The sequence below is a fragment of the Lampris incognitus genome, chromosome 14, assembly GCF_029633865.1.
Source record: "Lampris incognitus isolate fLamInc1 chromosome 14, fLamInc1.hap2, whole genome shotgun sequence".
NCBI classification, from domain to species: domain Eukaryota; kingdom Metazoa; phylum Chordata; class Actinopteri; order Lampriformes; family Lampridae; genus Lampris; species Lampris incognitus.
Window position 1 is genome coordinate 37,418,085 of NC_079224.1, and position 21,795 is coordinate 37,439,879.

A 21,795-nucleotide genomic window follows, 5' to 3' on the forward strand; every position below is an offset into this window, starting at 1 on the left:
TATGGAGGGAAAAGACAAGAAAAAAGAGAAAGAAGGGGAAGAAAGGACTAAGGAGAAGGATGTAATGTGGAAAGTGTTCGAGGGAGCACGTGTTTCATTTTTAGTGCCTGGTGCCTAAACGACCCACAGTCCACCAGCTAAATGCAGCCCACCATAAAACAAGATGGCTGAGGTGATTAGGCACAAGTCACTAAAATTTAACTTCACTTGTCACTATTAGAGTCACTACTTGCAAAAAAAAAAAAATAGATACTAGGTCTAAATATACATTTTTACTCATCTCTAAGAAAATTCTACTTGGAATTATATATTAGTCATTAGTATTTATTAATGCTAATTGCCATACCAGTGATTACTAATGGATGTCCCCATACTTGTTGCTTTTTGACTAAAGCCTGGTAGTTTTTGAAAAGTGACATGTTGCTATTCAATTTGACACTTTCAGCTATTTCATCGCGACTAGTTAAAAGCGAAAACGTGATGTCAACATAGTCATATTAATTCACTAAATTTATAAATATTTGTCAATTAAAAACATACATGTTGATGTCTTTAATTGGAATAAAAACAATCTTATTAAAAATCTACTTGTCAATACTGAATGGCAACTAGTCACTGATGAATAGTTACTAGTAACTAATATAACTGAATTACAAACTAGTGCTATCTAAATGGTGATGAGTTGATAATGAAAAATAGATATCTGATATGTGATGCCTCATAAGGTTAAACTGATAAGCAGCTTGGTTATTTTCCTTGTAAGAATATAATACTGACTAGTGCCTTTAAATTAGGTACAAGTAACTAAAATAAAAAACTGGTGTTTATATTGAATTGTTGCTAGTAAAAGAGACAATTGACCATTCATAATCATATTAGTAACTAGTGCTTATTCCTTATTCTAATAGAACTAGTATTTAATTTTTAGCAACCGGTAACTTTTTTATTGATTATATTTTACATTTTATATTGCACGTAAGGAGAGTGGATCTCTAAGCCTTCAATTAAAAGTTTAAACTACCCCTGACCCCTTGGATTTACCTGCAGGATGCTGTACACACACACACACACACACACACACACACACACACACACACACACACATACACACACACACACACAGAGTCGAAGGCAGGCTTCTTTCATTAGACAATAAAGTGATCTATGTTTTGTTAAATGCTGCAAGGGCACAAGGAGATTGGGTATATATGAGCATGTGAGCGAGCATATTCCACCACCCAGTTTTCACTGAAAATTATGACACTGCTTACACACACACACACACACACAGTTGGAGACAGGCTACTTTCATTAGACAAAGTGATGTATGGATTACTAAATGCTGCAAGGGCACAAGGAGAGTTCGGGTATATATGAGTATGTGTGAGCAAGTATATTCCACCATCAAGTTGTCATTGAAAATTATGACACTGCTCACACACACGCACACGCACACACACACACGTGTACCCACACACACACACACAAGGTAGGAGAAGTGAAGCACCCAGCCACATGGACCTCTCTGTAGAAACCAGTGACTTTACAATAGCGTCTAGTGAGTCAGAATAGTGACTAGTGCTTAAGAAATAAGCATTACTAGTGTCTAATTTGTAGTGACTAGTGCCTTAAAATTAATAAAAGATAAAATGGCCTGCCATAGAAGAGAAGAGGAGAGAAGATAAGATTAGTTCAACATAGTATATACATTTTCAGGATTTTTGTGTGAAAAGGGTGGATATGAAGGCTGGTTGAGTGGGCCACCTCCAGTCCAGGTATCCTCTCTATGAAGGTTGAGCTGACGGACTGCAGGGCCAGCTGAGGCCAGGGGTGAAACCAGTCAATGGCTGTACAGTTCACCAGAGCAGGAAACTTGCGTGCACGCGTACGTAAAGTGAACCCCACTGGGGAGAAACACAGGACCACCTGGGGGAAGATGTCGGGGGTGTTTGGAGGAGAAGTGGACGGGAGGGAGATACATGGGGGGGAGACGACATGAACCGGTGAGGGCAATGGTCGGAAAATTACATGTTGTGTTCAGATAACAGTGATGTGCATGAAAACATGTTGGTGTGAAATCACGTTGTCGGTTTTGCCGCCACACGGCACATCGTAACGCGATATTGTGAGTACTATGCCAGACTTTGAGCTGGCGTCGTATCCTCTCGATGAAGAAGCTCCAGCAGTTGTCTCTGGTGTCCAGGAGTCCTAAGCCTCTCAGCTCCATTCGGATAGATGTCACAATCATATCCGTCTCCTCGTCACTAAACAGGTCTGGAATGTCTCCTGTTTAAAGTCATGTATGCTAGATCAGAGTATTAATTAAAATTTACGACTGTACAACTATACATACACATGCAACTACTACATACTGGTTACAAATTATTATTGTTATTGTTATAATTATAACATAAGTATATATATGATACAGTATAGATAACCATATAGTATATATTTTTCGTATATAAGTATATAATGTAATATACTATAAGCATAGGCAATGATATGCGGTCAGGGTAGGCAAGTGCCTACCCTGTGATAATTTAATCAAAAAACCATAAAATAAATTCATAACAACATATCAAAATCTCACTCTAGTTACAAGTATGTTGTGTCATAACGTATTTTTAATGATATTTTTATGTCCTTGTCCTTTTTACGTCCTTAAACTTCTAAGAGCGAAACGCCGTACAGCACAAAAGCTCGCCTACTTTTTCAGTGGGAAAGGTAGGCTCTGCTTTTGTCGGGATTGCCTTAAACGTCGTGAACTTCGGAGTTTGCGCATGCGTATTGCGTAGCTTAGGCAAAATCAACGGTTGAGGAAAGGCACTGCTTATGGCGGGAGTGCGAGCCAATCAGAGCCATCAAGGTCACATCACGTCATGCAGAGATTCGTGGAGAAAGACAGTTGAATGGACTTCATCTTCAAGTGAAGGTAAGCCAGTGATTTTGTGCTTTTATGTTCGTGGCAGTGTTAAATCAAAGTAATCTGTAAATGTATTTTTCATGTAGTGTGACTGTGTTGGACAAGTTAACATATACATTTATTCATCCATTATCCAAACTGCTTATCCTGCTCTTCTCAGGGTCGCGGGGATGCTGGAGCCTATCCCAGCAGTCATTGGGCAGCAAGCGGGGAGACAGCCTGGACTGGCTAATTCACCTGACCTACATGTCTTTGGATTGCGAGAGGTAACTGCAGCACCCAGAGGAAACCAATGCAGAGTATGGGAAGAACATGCAAACTCCACACAGAGGACGACCCAGGACAACCCCCAAGGTTGGAATACCCCGGCGCTCGAACCAGGACCTTCTTGCTGTGAGGTGACTTTTTTATAGAATGCTGTCCTGCATCAGACAACCATTGGCTTTCCTATTCTCCCCTTTATGGATACGGTTGGCCCAGTTTTACTACCCTCGACTTTTTTGTGCACAGCAGCACTTGCAGCGTACATTATCGCGTACTCGCCAATATGCAAAAACGCCTTGCTCACTACACCTTTAAAGAGGCCTTGTTTTATTTAGGATATCTTTCACTTTGGTTTAAGACAACAAGATTTTAATGCACCATATTCTGAATGAGCTCTTACATCAGCATAGCCCATTTACCCTTTGTTTCAAGGATGATTGAATGCTCGCAAGTCACCAGAGATTATATTAGCCAAAGCCAAATTCTAATTAATGTTGGAGGCAACGCTGCCTCTATCAACCAGTTTGATGATTGGAAATTAACTAGTTTTAATAATTCTCCTGCATTCTCCAAAAAGTTTCTCTTCTTTATAAACCCGAAACTAAACTTGCTGGTACGCAATATTTTCAGCATAGATTAAAAAGTTAGATACATGCCCTGAAGCTCTCTGTCCATCCCTTTCATAAATATGGTAATTTTAATTTGTATGCATAATGTTTGTGCTTCCACACCAAAGCATTGACACTAGCATGTAGTGACTGAAGTATCTCTACACTTTAGTTTGTGTATTATGTAGTATGGGCCTGAGAATATCGACTGGCCATTATAACATGAGCAGCAGTGTTATGGTAGGTCAAAGGATGTGATAAGAGCATAACCAAACCTGAGGCCAGCATGTCATTGATGAGGACAAGGAAGCGCTCGTCTGGTACCTGGGCGTCTGTGTGGAGGAAAACTGTCCCAATGTTTTTCACCCCTACCTTGATATATAATGATGCTAAATCACTCTGAGATGATAGGGTGGTATACATACAGGGGGGGGGGGGAGATGGGGTATCATTTTAGAGATATGCAGTCTAACAGAACACACACGGCATACTGTATGTCGTGTAGATGTGTGTATGTGTGTATATATGATTACCCTGAGGTCATTGATGCCGTAGCCTTTGCGTATGGTAATCTGGAAAACCTCCAGCATGCTAAGGAAGGCAGCTAACCGACACAGACTCTGCTTCCCACTGCCCCCCACACCCACCAGCAGAGCATTTCCACGGGGAGCCTCCAAGATGCGGCTGATACGACACCTGGGTAAATATAACAGGACTTAGTATCGGTGTCTGTGAGTGTGAAGGAATATGCTTAACAGCTGCCTAAAATCATCTCTTGTGCTTATTATATAGCTACATATTTTATTGGGTTTAATGCATTGTAGGTTTGTTTTACATTGAGCGTAAGAGGAAGAGTGAGATATCTGTGTGTGTGTGTATGTGTGTGTGTTCATGTCTTACACATGTTGAATGGCTTCCTCAAACAGCACCAGGTTCATGACGGCATGCAGTTCATTGTAATGTTCTAGAGCATCGGTCAGTGTCTTCTGGAGCTTCTCCCAGTCTAACGCCTGTTGACAAACAAAACGTAGCAACTTGAATGCATTGTATGTGGACAGGAACATCTTACTTATTCACAATAAGTTCTTTTAAGGTTTGGGGTCCTTTTATTTCAGGCAGCGTAAATAGTATGACAGAGCAGCAAACGTGTAGCAAAAATAGTGACATAAATTTGCTTGTGAAGGTCCATTCACCTAACTAAATTGGAAGGAATCTCTGTTCTCTGTCTGTCCTTTGATTTTCTCGACAACTGTTCATCTGATCGACTTCACACTTAGCAGATGTATTGCTGAGGACCCAAGAAAGTGCAGTGTCGAGTGCGAAGTTGTTTGGATGAGCGGTTGTTGAGAAAATCAAGAAAATCAAAGGACATACGTACAGAGACGTTCTTCCTGTGGCGACCGGAGAAACAGCACCAGTCTGCCATTGCAACCCACACTGTGGTCGGAGGAGGGATTACACCCAAACGGACACTGAACTAGTTATAACTAAATTTCCTGAAAGATTATCCACCCTGTAAATGGACTGAAACTGAATGAACCCAATTATCATAATCATTGAGGAATAAACTGGCACTTGAGTAGAGTTCAACTACTGAGAAAATTAGTTATAGCCACCCTGTGTGTGTGTGTGTGTGTGTGTGTGTGTGTGTGTGTGTGTGTGTGTGTGTGTGTGTGTGTGTGTGTGTGTGTGTGTGTGTGTGTGTGTGTGTGTGTGTGTGTGTGTGCGTGTGTGTGTGTGTGTGTGTCTAACCTGGTGGTATCGAGGCTCGCCCACTCCCTGGGCAAAGTGACAGTATACCAGAGGCTGGTGGATGAACATGGACTCATCTATTCCCTGGACAAGATAGGATAAAAAGGATAAAGGATAAAAACAACAATTAAACTAAACTAACTAACAAACTAACTGGATAACCAAAAAATATATTAAAAAAACAAAACAAAACAAAACAGCAAAATGAAGAAATAAACCTGTTTTAATGCAATTTTGTGGTAATTTACAATCCATCCATTATCCACGCCGCTTATCCGAATATGGGTTGTGGGATGCGGGAGCCTATCCCAGCAGTCATTGGGCGGTAGGTGGGGGGAACACCCTGGACAGGCTGCCAGTCCATCACAGGGCCAACAAAACATGAGGAACACTTCACGAGTTTGTGTCATCCTTGTGCAGGGGCCATGCTAATCTTCTCTGTATAGGTCCAATTTTAGTACATGTATTGCCAAAGCAATACAAACTTACAATGAATTCAATGAATTAAAATGTATCATAATACGTGTTCAGAATAAAGCTTTTAACATAAATATCTCATGCAAAATAGGAGATATTAATCCTGCATTTGAGAAAAAAATGTTATTGTTCAGTTTTGTGATTCTAAAGCTGTTATGGTCCCGCTCTGCATCTCCCTCATTCCTAGTGTTTCTGCTGTTTACCCCTACCCTGTGTTTCTTGTTGATTCCCTGTTTGTCTCTCTGTCTGTCTGGGCACGGTGCTCCATTTCCCTCCTGCCACTGCTGTCAATCAACCTGCACAACTGCAACCCATCAAGCTCCTGCAGCGTGTATATACACCCCGGCTCTACACTCCAGCCTTCGCCAGATCATTCAGTTGCCAATGCAGTACTTATGTTACGGCCAAGTTAAAGTGTTCTGTCAGCTGAATCTCTTGTGTTGCCTGTATACTGTTTGACTCTATGTTTTCCTGCGTCTCAGGTTCATTTCCCTCCGTGGTCTCCGCCTGTCTGCCTCACCCAGCATCTTGCCAGCCTGCCTTTTCAGCCGACAGCTCAGCTCCGTCTGACTGCCTCGCTCCATCGTACGCTGGCTCAGCACCTCAAACCTCCAACTCCACTACCTTAAAATAAACTGCATTTGAACTATTGCAAGCCATATATCTGAGTTGTACCTTTTGGGTCCAAAGTCAGTTAAACCCCACAGAAGCTGACTTATTTGGGTGGACAGATGAACCACGAACTCTTCCCCCCCACTCTTTTTCTCCCCAATTGTACTTGGCCAATTACCCTATTTTCCGAGCCACCCTGGTTGCTGCTCCACCCCGTGCCAATCCAGGGAGGGCTGCAGACTACCACATGCCTCCTCCAATACATGTGGAGTCGCCAGCCGCTTCTTTTCACCTGACAGTGAGGAGTTTCGCCAGGGGGACATAGCGTGTGGGAGGATCATGCTATTCCCCTCAGTTCCCCCTCCCCCCCGAACAGGCGCCTCGACCGACCAGAGGAGGCGCTAGTGCACACATACCCACACATACCCACATCTGGCACACATACCCACATCTGGCTTCCCATCCACAGACACAGTCAACTGTGTCTGTAGGGATGCCTGACCAAACCAGAGGTAATACGAAGATTCGAACTGGCGACCCCTGTATTGGTAGGCAACGGAATAGACCACTACGCTACCCGGCCGCCCTCAAACCTGAACTCTAATGCCATGAAGTTTGTATAGTGAAATTCATATATTAGTATTTTGACATTTTCAGACCACAACACCTTCTCTTGCCTCAAAGTATCTCTTTCCTGTGTCCAGTAAGATCTTATTGAAGAGTTCCACATCTTTCTCTTCCATCAGTTTGTCGGAGTAGACCCTGGCGCTCTCATGGAGCCACAGATGGACCAAATCTATGGGGTATCGAATACACTCCGGCAGGGCAAACATGATGCCCTAAATGAAAATAGACAGACAATAAAACCATGTCTGAGTGGTCAGATGTTTGAGACAAAATTAAATGTATACAAAGAAACAAAGAGCTGTTGTATGGCTGTAAATCCAGACACATATATGTATAAATACACCAACTAGCCAAACTAAAGGACAATTGTCATTTGACTTACAAGGACATGTACAATTGCCTTTGTCACACAAATGAGTGTGTGAGATCTTGTGTTACCTGGAAGATGTTGGAAAGGTCTCGGAGATTGAAAATGTAATAGAAGCGTATAGCTGTAGGCAGGAAATTCTGACTGATCTTCTGGTGGAGACAGATGGCTGCCTGAGTGTCCAGAGCAAAAGAAATTAATTAACTGAATACAAGTCCAAATTACTGAATGATGGGCTGTAAATAGGGAAGGATAGCAATCTCAGCATGGACAGACTGATCGATGGACTGGGGGTAAAACATGTGCTACATTTTCCTGGATATCTGTCAAATTAGGCTGTAAAATGATAAAGGCATGAATACAATAAATTCGGCAAACTGAAGAGATGCTTGTCCACATGGATGGAAAGATCGATCAAGGGTATTAACATGGGTGAATGCCATGTTGATGCCACAGGTGTACCTGTATCAGAGTTCCAACAGAGCGAGAGACCCCGAAGCTGAATCCTCCTTGCAGGAAGTGAGCAGACAGGATACTGGAGAAGATAGTGGCTAACGCGTCAGCACTAGGGAAATGGACCGCAAACACCGAGAAGTGCCTCTGGATGGGAGACAGGGAGTTAGGTTGGAATGGTGCTGGTACCTACAGTTCATGTGTTAGCGTGTGTGTGTGTGTGTGTGTGTGTGTGTGTGTGTGTGTGTGTGTGTGTGTGCGTGTGCATGTGTGTGTGTGTGTGTGTGCGCACGTGTGTTTTTTCCCCATGTGTCTACCTGTAGTCTTGGGTTGACAGAGAAGCTCCCAGCTGTTGGGTTCATACAGGTGATGTACTGGCAATTATGGATCTCCTTTAACACCAATCTCTGTCGGTCATACCTAAATAGATTCATATGAAGTTGCTTATCATCCATCCATCCATCCATCTATCCATTATCCAAACTGCTTATCCTACACAGGGTCGCTAACCACCACGCTCCCCGTTGCTTATCATAATCAGTGTTATTTGTATCTATGTGTAGCTGTTTATGCACATCTTTCTGAGGCACATTACAACCAGGAAAATGAGTATGGTTGTGTATGTGTACGTGTGTGTGTGTGTGTGTGTGTGTGTCTCCCTGTGTTTCCAATCTGCATCTGTGTCTCACCAGTGGTTGTAGTCGAGGTGCTGGCGTATGAGTGTGTGAGGTTGGACTGTCCCATAGACATCCACCTCAGGCATGTTGAGGTCATCTATGAAGTAAATGAGTCTCTTGGCACCTGAGGGAGCAAAGGTACGACCTGCCTTCTTCTCCAGAGGCTTCTCCAGGACGCCTGATACGCACACATTGAAACAAAAAAAAAAAATGGAAGTGACACCAAAGCTGTAGGTATGTCTCATCCACACAATTCATCCCCCCCCCTCCTTTTTCTCCCTAATTGTATCCGGCCAATTACCCCACTATTCCGAGCCATCCGGGTTGTTGCTCCACCCCCTCTGCCGATCCGGGGAGGGCTGCAGACTACCACATGCCTCCTCCCATACATGTGGAGTCGCCAGCTGCTTCTTTTCACCCGACAGTGAGGCGTTTCGCCAGGGGGAGGTAGCGCATGGGATGATCACGGCATTCCCCCCAGTTCCCCTTCCCCCCTGAACAGGTGCTCCAACCAACCAGAGGAGGCGCTAGTGCAGCGACCAGGACACATACCCACATCCGGCTTCCCACCCGTAGACACGGCCAATTGTATCTGTAGGGACACCCGACCAAGCCGGAGGTAACGCGGGGATTCGAGCCAGCGATCCCTGTGTTGGTAGGCAACGGCATAGACTGCTACGCTACCCGGATGCCCTCAATTCATTCATTTTTAATAGGTAAACTGTGCCTGTTAATTCTGAATTAAACACAGAGAACCCCACCTGGATAAGATAAAATCAGAAAAGGGCAATGAAGTGTTTTCCAAATGTGGCTGTGCAGAATGAGAGCCTGTACTGAGAGGCACTGCTGTGTGACTAATCCGCCGTTGAAGGAGAAGTGGTGTTAAGTATAAACTGGTATGTAGTTGGCACATATGTGCACTTATAGAGTAAAAAAAAAGGTTGTAGTAATGCCCTGCTACACATACAAACAAATGTGTTTGCTGTCATCCTCACTATAAGCTTGACAGGAAAAAAAAATCATGTCCAACTGAAACAAGGGCACACCGTCTTTCCCTGCAGCAAGTGAAATTTCGGGGGATTTTTTTTTTGTTTTTGCAGCCACCGTGCTGAAATGTCTGTTCACTCTGCCTTGAGCAGACTTACGTTGCAGCATTGCTGAGGTGGTGTAGTAGTTAAAGGGGACTTTAGCCACCACATAGTCCTCCTTCAGCTTGCTCACTTTATCAGACACCAGGATGGTTTTGCCCACCCCAGCGTTGCCCACCAGCATGATGGGCTTGCTTCTCTGCAGCAGCAGGTCTATGAAGTAGGTCAGACAGATGGTCTCCGGGGTGTGGACCAACACATTCTGAGAAAGTTCACATGAATGCATTTATATATATACACATGAAGAAATCGTACTTATACAATTTTGCCATACCCACTTACATGCATGAATACCACACACCTGTAGTGGGACATCAAGCTCCAGTTCAAACGGAATCATCCTCTCACTCCACGGAGTGAACTTCTTGGACTCAGAGTCTATGAAGTAGTCAAACACCGTTCCCTGCGAAGGGAACTTTACTGCTCTCATCTCTTTAGACCACCAGCGGCTGAACTCAGAGCGGTAGTCAATCAACTGGCCCAGATACAGGGAGACGCAAACACATAACACGATCAAATGGATTATCTGATTAGACCTGTTTGAAATTATGAAGAATAAAGAATACTACTTTAACTTAAGTAACTCTTTTTTTGGGGGGGGATTTCCCCCCCTTTTTCTCTCCAATTGTATTCAGCCAATTAACCCCACTCTTCAGAGCCATCCCGATCACTGCTCCACCCCCTCTACCCATCCAGGGAGGGCTGCAGACTACCACATGCCTCCTTCAATACATGTGGAGTCGCCAGCCACTTCCTGTCACCTGACAGTAAGGAATTTCGCCAGGGAGACATACCCACATCTGGTTTACCATCCACAGACACGGCCAATTTTGTCTGTAGGGACGCTCAACCAAGCTGGAGGCAACATAGGGATTCGAACCGGCGATCCCCATGTTAGTAGGTAACGGAATAGACCGCCACGCTACCCGGACGCCCTACTAAAGTAACTCTTAAAACATCATTCAAGTGTGAGAACAAAGTGCAGGTTTACTCACATGATCCTGGAAAAGCGCCCCACCGAAGGCCCAGACACAGGCAAAGACGAAGTAAATCTCATAGAGCTCTCTGGGAGAGTCGGCCGGAGTATTCTCTGTCGTCAGCAAGCAGTCCAACAAGGAGCAAAGCGTCTGAATAGACACAATAATAAAGAGACACAATCTCACACTGGAAAACACACAAGACCACAGCATCTAATAGGATAATAAACATAGCCTATGTTATTGAATAAAACGTATAGTAAAGGTCACTAAACTGGTCAATGCACAGAATCATTTACATATAGAATGGAATTGAACTTATTTGAAAAGAAAAGAAACCTGATCATGCATTTATCTTAACTGCTGATACATGATCTATAATCTAAAAAGAGATGTGTTGTGAGGCAAATGAGTGGCATCATCCCAAATCAAAACATATAAAAACGTTAGCACTCGTTTTGTCATAAATACTTGTACACGTGACTTTTGTCTTCAGCAATGTTCATCTGTAGGCAAATATGTCAGAGATACAGGAATGAAGGATATCTTGACTCGTATTCCTCATTGTGTTGCAATTGTACAGTCATTTTGTTAGAGTAGGCGACACTTTTTTCAAACCTCCTTTTTGTATTAAAATTCAGAATGACTTTCATATTTATTTCTTTTGATGAAAGTACAAAGGCGGGGGCGTCCAGGTAGCGTGGCGGTCTATTCTGTTGCCTACCAACACGGGGATCTCTAGTTCGAAACCCCGTGTTGCCTTCGGCTTGGTCGGGCATCCCTACAGACACAATTGGCCGTGTCTGCGGGGGGGAAGCTGGTTGTGGGTATGTGTCCTGTTCGGTGCACTAGCGCCTCCTTTGGTCAGTTGTGGCGCCTGTTCAGGGGGGAATAGCGTGATCCTCCCACACGCTAAATCCCCCTGGCGAAACTCCTCACTGTCAGGTGAAAAGAAGCAGATGGTGACTCCACATGTATCGGAGGAGGCATGTGGTAGTCTGCAGCCCTCTCTTGATCGGCAGAGGGGGTGGAGCAGCAACTGGGACGGCTCAGAAGAGTGGTAATTGGCCAGATGCAATTGGGGAGAAAAAAGGGGGAAAAATACCCCCCCAAAAAAAAAGAAAATACAAAGGCTGTGATAAAGATGGACTTTTTCTTTTTGGCTGTTAATAAAACAACCAGTGTGTAAGGCCTCACCTGAACCAGGCTGTTCTCTGGTATTGGAGTAATGGTTTTCAGGTTGCAGCGGACCTGTTCCAAGCAGTAGGGGACATACTTATCAAACAAAATAGTCAGGTTGGCTCGCTCCGACTGGGCCTGCCGGGTTTCAATCCAGCTCGTCACGTACCTGAGAGGAAGGGCAAAGAGAAAGATAGGAACAAGACAAATGGTTGAAGGGAAACATTAGCAGGCAAACCACTGAGCAGTTTCCTGTGTGTCTCTGGAAACGCCGCCAAAGTTCTTTCGCTGTTAATGTCAATTTTTTTGATTTTGATTTTGAGATACTTTATTGATCCCCATGGAGAAATTATGCTGCACATTCCTAGCTGTGTAGCTAGGAGCAGTGGCCAGTTGCTGTGCAGCACCCGGGGACCAACTCCAGTTCTTCTTTCCATTGCCTCGGTCAGGGGCACAGACAGGAGTATTACCCCTAACATGCATATCTTTTTTATGGTGGGGGAAACTAGAGCACCCGGAGAAAACCCACCACAGCCACGGGGAGAACATGCAAACTCCACACAGAGGATGACCTGGGGTGATCCCCCAAGGTTGGACAATCCCAGGGTTCGAACCCAGGACCTTCTTGCTGTGAGGCGACAGCGCTAACCACTGGGCCACCGTGCCACCCAATGGCTGGCAATCCATGAATGTGAACAATTACTTCCTGGTTCGCCGATATGCTGCACTGTGTTAAGAGACTGTGAATAACAATGCTACATTATACAGCAGTATAGGAAAATGGGAATAACAACACAACATACAGATGCATAATGTGGACTTTTTATCTGCATTTTCCTATACAATTTAACCTATTAGCAAACCAGGAAGTACAGTTTCACATTCACAGATTGTCCACCAGTGATGTCACCGGCCGACACAATTTCAGCAGCATTTCAGAGATAGACAGAAGACTGCTTGGTATCATGGCTGCTAATGGAGTGTTACCCCTACAACATCTGTATATAGAGATAATGTTGAAAACAACAATTTGTTTCCCTTTCATGTGAATTTAAAATCAGATCACTTTAATTCAAATGGAACTTTTTTGTAGGGAAATTACACGTCAGCAGATCAGAATTAGGGTATAGATAAGCACGTGATAAGCAGGACATATTTTGCTTGTCAGTTTTTGTGTGGTTTTTGTACACATCTTACGAGCTCCAGCCGAGGTCCTGGGGGTTGACATAGAGTATTCCTGCCCTGGACACAGTGGCCGGAGTAGCTGCCCTCAGGTGAGAGATCTCAAACAGCAGACGCATAGAAGACGACAGATTTATCCTCTCATTGCTGGCTAGAGTCAGCACCTGGACCAAGGGAGGAAGACAATGGCCTGATGGAAAGACCTGGTTCATCTTGTTTTGAAAAGAAAGACACTTTATTTTGTCATTGTATTCTTACAACGAATTTGTTCTCTGCATTTAACCCATGCTATTGTATAGGAGCAGTGGGCAGCTGCAGCAGCCGGGGACCGACTCCAGTTCTTCTTTCCATTGCCTTGCTCAGGGACACAGACAGGAGTATTAACCCGAACATGTGTGTCTTTTTGATGGTGGGAGGAAACCAGGGCACCCGCAGAAAACTCACAGACACAGGGAGAACATGCAAATTCCACACAGAAAGGTCCTGGGACGGCCTAGCGTTCAAACCCAGGACCTTCTTGCTGTGAGGCAACAGTGCTAACCACTGAGCCACCGTGCTGCCACTGTTGGGGCAGAATTTGTCACCAACATGCCATGCTCACAGATGGATGGGTCATGGTATGGTATGGTATAAAAATGTGGCTGAGAAATACTGTCATGAATAAATTTGTGAGCTTTACTCGAGCTGAGGCTAATGAAAAGCAATACAGTATTGATTCTTTTATTTTAGGCCTTCAGCTGAGACTCTTATCTCTTATTCAATGTGGCCCATAGTGACTGCAACAGCGAAAGAGATTTTAATTTCTACATCAACAAAATGATAAACAACCAAAACCAGGGATCCAAATGTCATGACATGAGTGGCTTTATTATTATTACCCTGTGAAGACAGAACATCCAAGTAAGAGCAAAGTGTTACAAAAGAAACAGTGGAAGAGTTAAGAGGAGAAAATGGGGGGGGGGGTTAATAATTTTTCATGGTTCTGATCCAGACAAGAGTATTTTTTTAGGGTTTGGAGACGGGTATATTAAGTTTAATTTAAAAGAAACAAAATGGGTGTCTGGATGGTGTGGCGGTCTATTTCGTTGCCCATTGACATGGGGATCGCCGGTTCGAGGCCCCGTGTTGCCTCCAGCTTGGTCGGGCGTCCCTACAGACACAATTGGCCGTGTCTGCGGGTTGGGGAGCCAGATGTGGGTATGTGTCCTAGTCGCTGCACTAGCATCTTCTCTGGTCGGTCGGGGCACCTGTTTGGGGGGGAGGGGTAACTGGGGGGGAATAGCATGATCCTCCCACGTACTACATCCCCCTGGCGAAACTCCTCACTGTCAGGTGAAAAGAAGTGGCTGGCGACTCCACATGTATTGGAGGAGACATATGGCAGTCTGCAGCCCTCCCCGGATCAGCAGAGGTGGTGGAGCAGCGACTGGGATGGCTTGGAAGAGTGGGGTAATTGGCCAACTACAACTGGGAGAAAAAAGGAGGGGAAAAAGAAACAAAACTCATAGAAAGTATGTACAAGAGCTGAAAGGAGCACAAATTCACACAAACCTTGTTGTCATCCATGACTGTGTTAAGTGACTCTATCCACATGGGGTCGATGTCTCCATCTAGAACAATCCACTTTGGCCCATTGTGGCCCACCGAGGTCAGCTCTCTCATGGTGAAAGAGAAGAGACCTTAGGAAAAGACAAAAAGTCCAATATATTTCTGCCACATCCATGTAGCAACTCTTACCCCTCAGTGGTGTAATAAATAAATAAATAAATAAACCCAGAGTAGTTAGTCATTTAATATGTCATGATAAAACTACACAAGCAAAAACCAATTTTCAACCACAATACATTTGCATTACAACCAAAATAGGGCATAGGCCAGGGAACAAAACCAATTTTCCATCCATCCATCCATCCATTATCCAAACTGCTTATCCTGCTCTCAGCAGTCATCAGGCGCCAATTTTCCAAAGAACAATTTTCCTAATGCCAAAAATGGCCCTTGCTAACTTTTACTAAGTATCCATTCTGAAGGAGATAGCGATGGCTCCTCTCACCGTCCTTCCACTCTCTGGTAGCTGGGTGCAGGTATCCAAACAGCTCGTCTGTGGTCACAGCTTTAGGATTGATGTCATTCCACACAGGCTTCATCTTCATGTTTGCATAAGTTCTGTGAAGTGTCTTCAGGATCTGAAGAATAGAGATTACATATCTACTAGTGTGTGTTTTCACTGTGTGTTGCCACAAGGCAGAGTCGCTGATCGTCACTGATGGGAGCAAACATGTTATCGGAGTTGAACAGTACTATTGCCTAAAGCAGCGTTTCTCAAACCTCTCCTGGCGGGCCACTTGTCCTGCATGTTTTAGATATCTCCCTGCTCCAACACAGCTGATTCAAATGATCAACTCGTTATGAGCTCCCGAAGCTGCCTAATAACAAAACTGATCATTTAAATCAGCTGTGTTGGAGCAGAGAGAGATCTAAACCATGCAGGACAAGTGGTCCGCCAGGAGAGGTTTGAGAAACGCTGGGCTAAAGGATTTCAATAAACACGGATAAGCAGACATTCCTTTGCATCGGGATTTTGGTTTCAGCGAGGGACATTTTAAGAGCACCCCACTCTGTTTTGTACTCATAACTTGAGAAGCTGTTTTTCATGTACCTGGCTCTTCCCTGTTCCTGGTCCCCCTACCACAAACACCGAATGTCTCACAGCCAACAGCTCCTCCAACTGGGTCACCTACAGACACACAAACATGGAAGTCACAGTATCACATTGCACTGTGGCAATCAACAATACCTTATGCTTTTTAGTCCAAAAAAAAAAAATATATATATATATATATCCCAACAGTCATTGGGCAGCAGGCCAGGGTGTCTCCCCGCCTCCCCGATAAGTGGCTTGGGTAATGGATGGATGGATGGATATATATATATATATAACTTTGTTAAAAGAAACACTCAATGGTAGGGAAAGCGCTCAACAAATAAGGAGCACTGGATTTTATATATACTATATGTGCATATACGTGTATATATATATATATATATATATATATATACACACACACACATACACACACACACACACACAATTGTAAAACTATTCAGTTAGCTTTTTTTTTTCCTCCCCCCAATTGAATTTGGCCAATTGCGCCACTCTTCCGAGCTGTCCCGGTCACTGCTCCACCCCCTCTGCCAATCCAGGGAGGGCTGCAGACTACCACATGCCTCCTCCAATACATGTGGAATTGCCAGCCGCTTCTTTTCACCTAACAGCGAGGAGTTTCACCCGGGGGACATAGCACGTGGGAGGATCACGCTATTCCCCCCCCCCATTCCCCCTCCCCCCCAAACAGGTGCCCCAACCGACCAGAGGAGGCGCTAGTGCAGCGACCAAGACACACACCCACATCCAGCTTCCCACCCGCAGACACAGCCAATTGTGTCTGTAGGGACACCAAATTGCTTATCCTGCTCTCAGGGTCGCGGGGAATGCTGGAGCCTATCCCAGCAGTCACTGGGCGGCAGGCGGGGAGACACCCTGGACAGGCCACCAGGCCATCACAGGGCCGACACATACACACATTCACACCTAGGGATAATTTAGCACGGCCGATTCACCTGACCAACGTGTCTTTGGACTGTAGGAGGAAACTGGAGCACCTGGAGGAAACCCACGCAGACACGGGGAGAACATGCAAACTCCACACAGAGGACGACCTGGGACAACCCCCAAGGTTGGACTACCCCAGGGCTCAAACCCAGGACCCTTCTTGCTGTGAGGCGATCGCGCTAACCGCTGTGCCACCGTGCCACCCTAGAGCAAATATGAATAACATTTTTGCCACATATCTATACCTTACAAATCTCCCTCCAAGATCAGAAATGTATGTCATTATGGACTTACCACCATTACGAGTTTCATGAAGATGACTGCATGATTTATGAAAAAAATAAAATAAATTTTTTTTTTTTTTTTTTACTGTTGCCTTATTTAGATAGTGTTGTAAACAAAGCAACTTCCATTCCATACCTTGAGTATGAAATTTTCCTCTGGCTGCAGGCGCAGTTCACTGACTGACTGGCGCACAGCATTCTCCAGCTCAGGATCTCTCTTCCTGAGCACATCCAGCTGGGGGAACAGATCACTGATCAGCCCCAGGAAAATAGGTACATCACTGGTCACTATCTTAGGCAGGTTGAAATCCCTAAGCGCCCGCATCAGCACCTGAGGAGAGACGAGGTGTTCATAATTTATGCATCATAATTTATACATGCTAATATATTCAGAGCTGGAGATGACAGGTCGATGATGGACACTAATACTGCAAGGGATAGCAGCTACCCATACTCAAAATGCACACAATTATTGAGCAAGCAATTATTAAATCATAAAAGTTAGCCTTGGTGATTTTAGGAAGGCCATTATATTGGCTCATGCTTTGCAACTTTCATCACCTTGCTAAATTTCAACTACAGTAGATGATCTAAGTGAAAAAATTTTTTGTAGTATTGAAATCCCAATATTCTGGATATATGTATCATGAAAATCAACGTTATACACAATTTATTGCACTTTCAGACATAAATGAATAAAGATGCTTTGGATAAAAGTATTTGAAAAATGGCTGAAACACTTTCCTTATTAAGAAAACTACACCTGTTCCTCGGGCTTGCTCTTGTCTTCTCTCTTCAAGGATCCAGCCACCACCAGAACTGATTTGATGGCCCTCAAGCCCCAGTCATAATGATCCTGAGGAGAATGTGTAATGTAAGTCATGAAAATTGTGCTGTAGTGTTGTTATTCTATATCAAGTACACTGAAACTGGAGTCAAATTCCATATATGTATGTGCAAACCTACATGGCCAATAAACATGATTCTGATTCTGAAATATATCAACCATAACATGAATATTTTACATCATAATGTAAGAATTGTTTTTTGTCTAATCCAATACATTCAAAGAAGGTTGAATCAGTTCATCTGGATGCAGCGTTTATTGACAGATACGTTTCATCACTCAACTAAGTGACCTCTTCAGTCTAGACTGTCTGCAGGTATCCCCACCCTTATAAACAATACAGCTGCATAACAACCGAAACCAACGACCAGTTTCATATGCAAATAAGGGTATGACGATTAACCACAGCTTCAAAGGCCAAGTGTACTATTCCCCATATGCCATACAGTTGCCATTTTACAATGCTTGGATTGCAAATTCCCTAGTCCGCTGTGAATAGTGCACATGGCCTTCAAAGCTCTAGTTAATGGTCACACCCATATTTGCATATGAAACTGGTTGTTGGTTTCAGTCGTTATGCAGCTATATTGCTTATAAGGGTGGGGACACCTGCAGTCAGTTTAGACTGAGATGTCACTTAGTTGATTGATGAAACGAACCTGTCAATAAACGTTGTCCAGACAAACTGATTCAACCTCCTTTGATTTTCTTACCTGGATTATTGAGCATGCATCAAGACAATCCAATACACTATTCAGCACTTGGTGTTGAACATAATCAAGTATAATCCTGACTAGTACTGAGTCTTGGCATGTTTATTGGAAAAAACAGACTCAGTGTTGAGCCTTCTGGAGGTGTGATCGGCATAACATCATGATGGGAGGTATCCTTTTGATAACTGTGTACCTACTATCACACTAATCTATTTGCTCAGACATTCAGGCTCGGTTGCTACATTAATATGGGTCATCCAAAAATAGAGATGTTTGACTTGATACATTCATGTATTCCTCATAGCAGTTGGTCTTTCGTACCTGTTTGGACAGCAGCTCCTTGCAGAGAGTGTAGAGGCTTATGAACTTGCGAGCGAGCAGACGAGCATCTATGAAGCCTTCTGCCACCAGCATGATCTCGCAGATCAGCTCAAAGTCAGGGATCACCATCGCACAGGGCCTGAATCGATTAGTCAGATATTAGCCTCTAAAACCAACGTCATCTCTCTCTCTCGCTCTTCCAGAGAGAATCAGTCTTTCATTGTTTTTTAGAATGTGTGAGGCTTACACCCCTGTTTCTGCTATTCGACAATTTATTTAGATCATCTGGGAAAAGTTTTTGCAAACAGAATTTTATTTTCAGTTTCAAATATAGCCAATGTATAAAATATAAATGCCAACTCTTGAACTTCATTGCAGGGAAGGCAAAAATGGCTATTTATGTGAGCCGGAATGAAGAGTGTGTACAATGTGATGTTGAACTGTTGTTTACCAGGATGGTCAAGGCCAGGATAAGGGCAGATTTTAATTATTACAAAGCAATGAAGGACCTGGACACATTCACTACCATGTGGTGTTATAAAGGGGTGCTGTGTTCAACCATGGAGGATGAGCTGGGTTTTGCTGCAGAGCTCGGATAAAAGGGGTCTTAACTGTTTTTTATGGTTTGAGTTGTTGTTGAATGATTATTGGGATTGTTAAAAGATGCATGTTGCGTGTTTGTTTGTAATTTGACAAATATTGTTTAAATTGTTAAAAAGATTTCAAGTCTGTTTTTTGATCATTTTTTTGTTAAAGACTTGCTTTAAAAATTCAACTCTCGCTCTCTCTAAGCGGACCTGAATAAAGCCTTGAGGTTCTCTGGGAGCTCAGCCCTGCCGGCATAGCCAGGGTTCAGAGTTATGAAGATTCCTACTGTTGGCCTCAATTCTATCTCCTCCCCCAGGAAGTGGAACCTGAACAAACACACACACACACACACACACACACACACACACACACACACACACACACACACACACACACACACACACACACACACACACACACACAGAGTTTCAATTAACCTTTGTGTTCTGTTCAGGTCGAAATGACCCATTTTAAATAACAACCATTAACCATATATATTATAAATATTTTTAATAACTGAGATAAAGATAAGATATATTGGCTATTTTCAGATAAATTTAAAACTATATTGCTATAAAATCCAAAGGTGCCTAGGCTAATTTGACTGGCGAACAGTACATCCATTTCTAATCACTGAGCAAAACACAGGGTTAAAGATAAGCAGATGGTTGGAAGGATAAATGGCTGGATGGCTGTATGTGCAGACGGACGTACGAGCTATTTGATAGTAACAGATATAAATGTAAATCGTTTCAATGTCTTTCAGAGACCAACCTACCTCTGTTTCTTGTTTCGTATGGCATCCTGTATGGTTTTGACCTGTACTGCCACGACTGACAGCACCTCCACTGAGATCCTGTTGAATTCATCAAAACATCCCCACACACCCGTCTGAGCCAGACCTTTATAAATGTTCCCTATTGACTGGGGTGGCAGCACAGACACACAAACAGACAGAGAAAGACATGGGTACACAAGGTGAGTTCACAATCACAGTTCAGCTGGTCTAATTTATGTGTTCGCACAGTAGTGGTACACTGAAGCGAAAGCAAAATGATGAAAACCACAGAGATACAATCCAACATTTTGAAAACCACATAAAAGGAAAGTTGGGGGGGGGGGGGGACACAAAAAAACCCAGTAACTACAATCGCAGTTATAGCAAACTTGTTGGCCTGATATAAATGTCTAAAAAAAGAGCTAATCGTATACTGCACCCCCTAACGTGATCCTGGAATAAACCTGGAATTACTCCTGGAATAAACCTTGAACTTGAAACCAAAATCCTAAAAAAAAAAAAAAAAACACTACCCCTTCCAATTATGTAAATAAACCCCAGCTAGTTTCATTACCTTTTCAAACTCACCACATTAGCAATCCTGGCAAAGGCTGCTGGATCAACAGTTTTGATTAATGACTAAATGTTGCAATGTTGTTGGAAGTAATTTATTGCGTTGTTAAGATGAACAATTTTGTGGGTGTGGTAGGATAGCTTTGTGTATTCGTGGGCAGACATTTACCACAGCGAATTAAAGGTGCTATATATGCCTGCAGCCATACCCACATGTACCCTGGCTCTGCCAAATGATGGAAGCTAAGCAGGTGGGGGCTTGGCTAGTACTTAGATGGCAGACCTCCCGGGAAAACTGAGTTGCTGCCGGAAGTGGCGTTGGTGGGCCAGTAGGGGGCAGTCTTCCCTCTGGTCCTAACAAAAACAACAAATAGCAAGCCCCAGTGCAGTGACAGGGACACTGTGCTGAAGGAGATGCCGTCCTTCAGATGAGATGTTAAACCGAGGTTCTGACTCACTGTGGTCATTAAAGACCCCATGGCATTTATCGCAAAGAGTAGGGGGTCCCCTGGTGTCCTGGTGAAATTCCCAACCCGGTCGTCTCCATCTGGCCGCCTAATCATCCCCTCATGTAATTGGCTCAACGATTCCTCCTTCTCCACCTCAAGCAGATGTGTGGTGAGCGATCTGGCATAAAATGGCTGCCGTGCATCAACCAGGTGGGTGCTACACATTGGTGGTGGTTGAAGTGAGTTACCTCCTTCAATGTGAAGTGCTTTGGGTGTCTAGAAAAGTGCTATATAAATGTAATTATTATTGCTATTATTACACTTTTGAAACCAATGATATGACCATGGATTCAAAAAAGGAGAATCATAGACTATAAATG

General features: G+C 43.7%; 1 protein-coding gene and 1 non-coding gene across 2 annotated transcripts in view; both read right to left on the reverse strand.

The window, feature by feature from the left end:
- dnah9l (dynein, axonemal, heavy polypeptide 9 like) overlaps nt 1-21,795 on the reverse strand; it is an 80,195-nt gene that overhangs the window by 27,341 nt on the left and 31,059 nt on the right. Inside the window, exons 33-56 of the mRNA XM_056293619.1 lie at nt 20,394-20,539; nt 19,825-19,941; nt 19,028-19,166; nt 17,910-18,002; nt 17,283-17,477; nt 15,909-15,986; nt 15,303-15,435; nt 14,801-14,928; nt 13,265-13,413; nt 12,086-12,236; nt 10,907-11,038; nt 10,213-10,386; nt 9,909-10,113; nt 8,776-8,941; nt 8,404-8,506; nt 8,096-8,233; nt 7,705-7,806; nt 7,317-7,478; nt 5,551-5,634; nt 4,699-4,808; nt 4,332-4,494; nt 4,074-4,197; nt 2,144-2,286; nt 1,765-1,926 (exon numbers count right to left, since the gene is read on the reverse strand). Coding sequence (XP_056149594.1) covers nt 1,765-1,926; nt 2,144-2,286; nt 4,074-4,197; nt 4,332-4,494; nt 4,699-4,808; nt 5,551-5,634; nt 7,317-7,478; nt 7,705-7,806; nt 8,096-8,233; nt 8,404-8,506; nt 8,776-8,941; nt 9,909-10,113; nt 10,213-10,386; nt 10,907-11,038; nt 12,086-12,236; nt 13,265-13,413; nt 14,801-14,928; nt 15,303-15,435; nt 15,909-15,986; nt 17,283-17,477; nt 17,910-18,002; nt 19,028-19,166; nt 19,825-19,941; nt 20,394-20,539 — 3,297 coding nt within the window. The remainder of the gene's footprint in view (nt 1-1,764; nt 1,927-2,143; nt 2,287-4,073; nt 4,198-4,331; nt 4,495-4,698; nt 4,809-5,550; nt 5,635-7,316; nt 7,479-7,704; nt 7,807-8,095; nt 8,234-8,403; nt 8,507-8,775; nt 8,942-9,908; nt 10,114-10,212; nt 10,387-10,906; nt 11,039-12,085; nt 12,237-13,264; nt 13,414-14,800; nt 14,929-15,302; nt 15,436-15,908; nt 15,987-17,282; nt 17,478-17,909; nt 18,003-19,027; nt 19,167-19,824; nt 19,942-20,393; nt 20,540-21,795) is intronic.
- On the reverse strand, nt 5,928-6,031 carry LOC130124610 (U6 spliceosomal RNA). Its single transcript, XR_008811380.1, has one exon. It is a non-coding gene; the product is annotated as a U6 spliceosomal RNA (small nuclear RNA).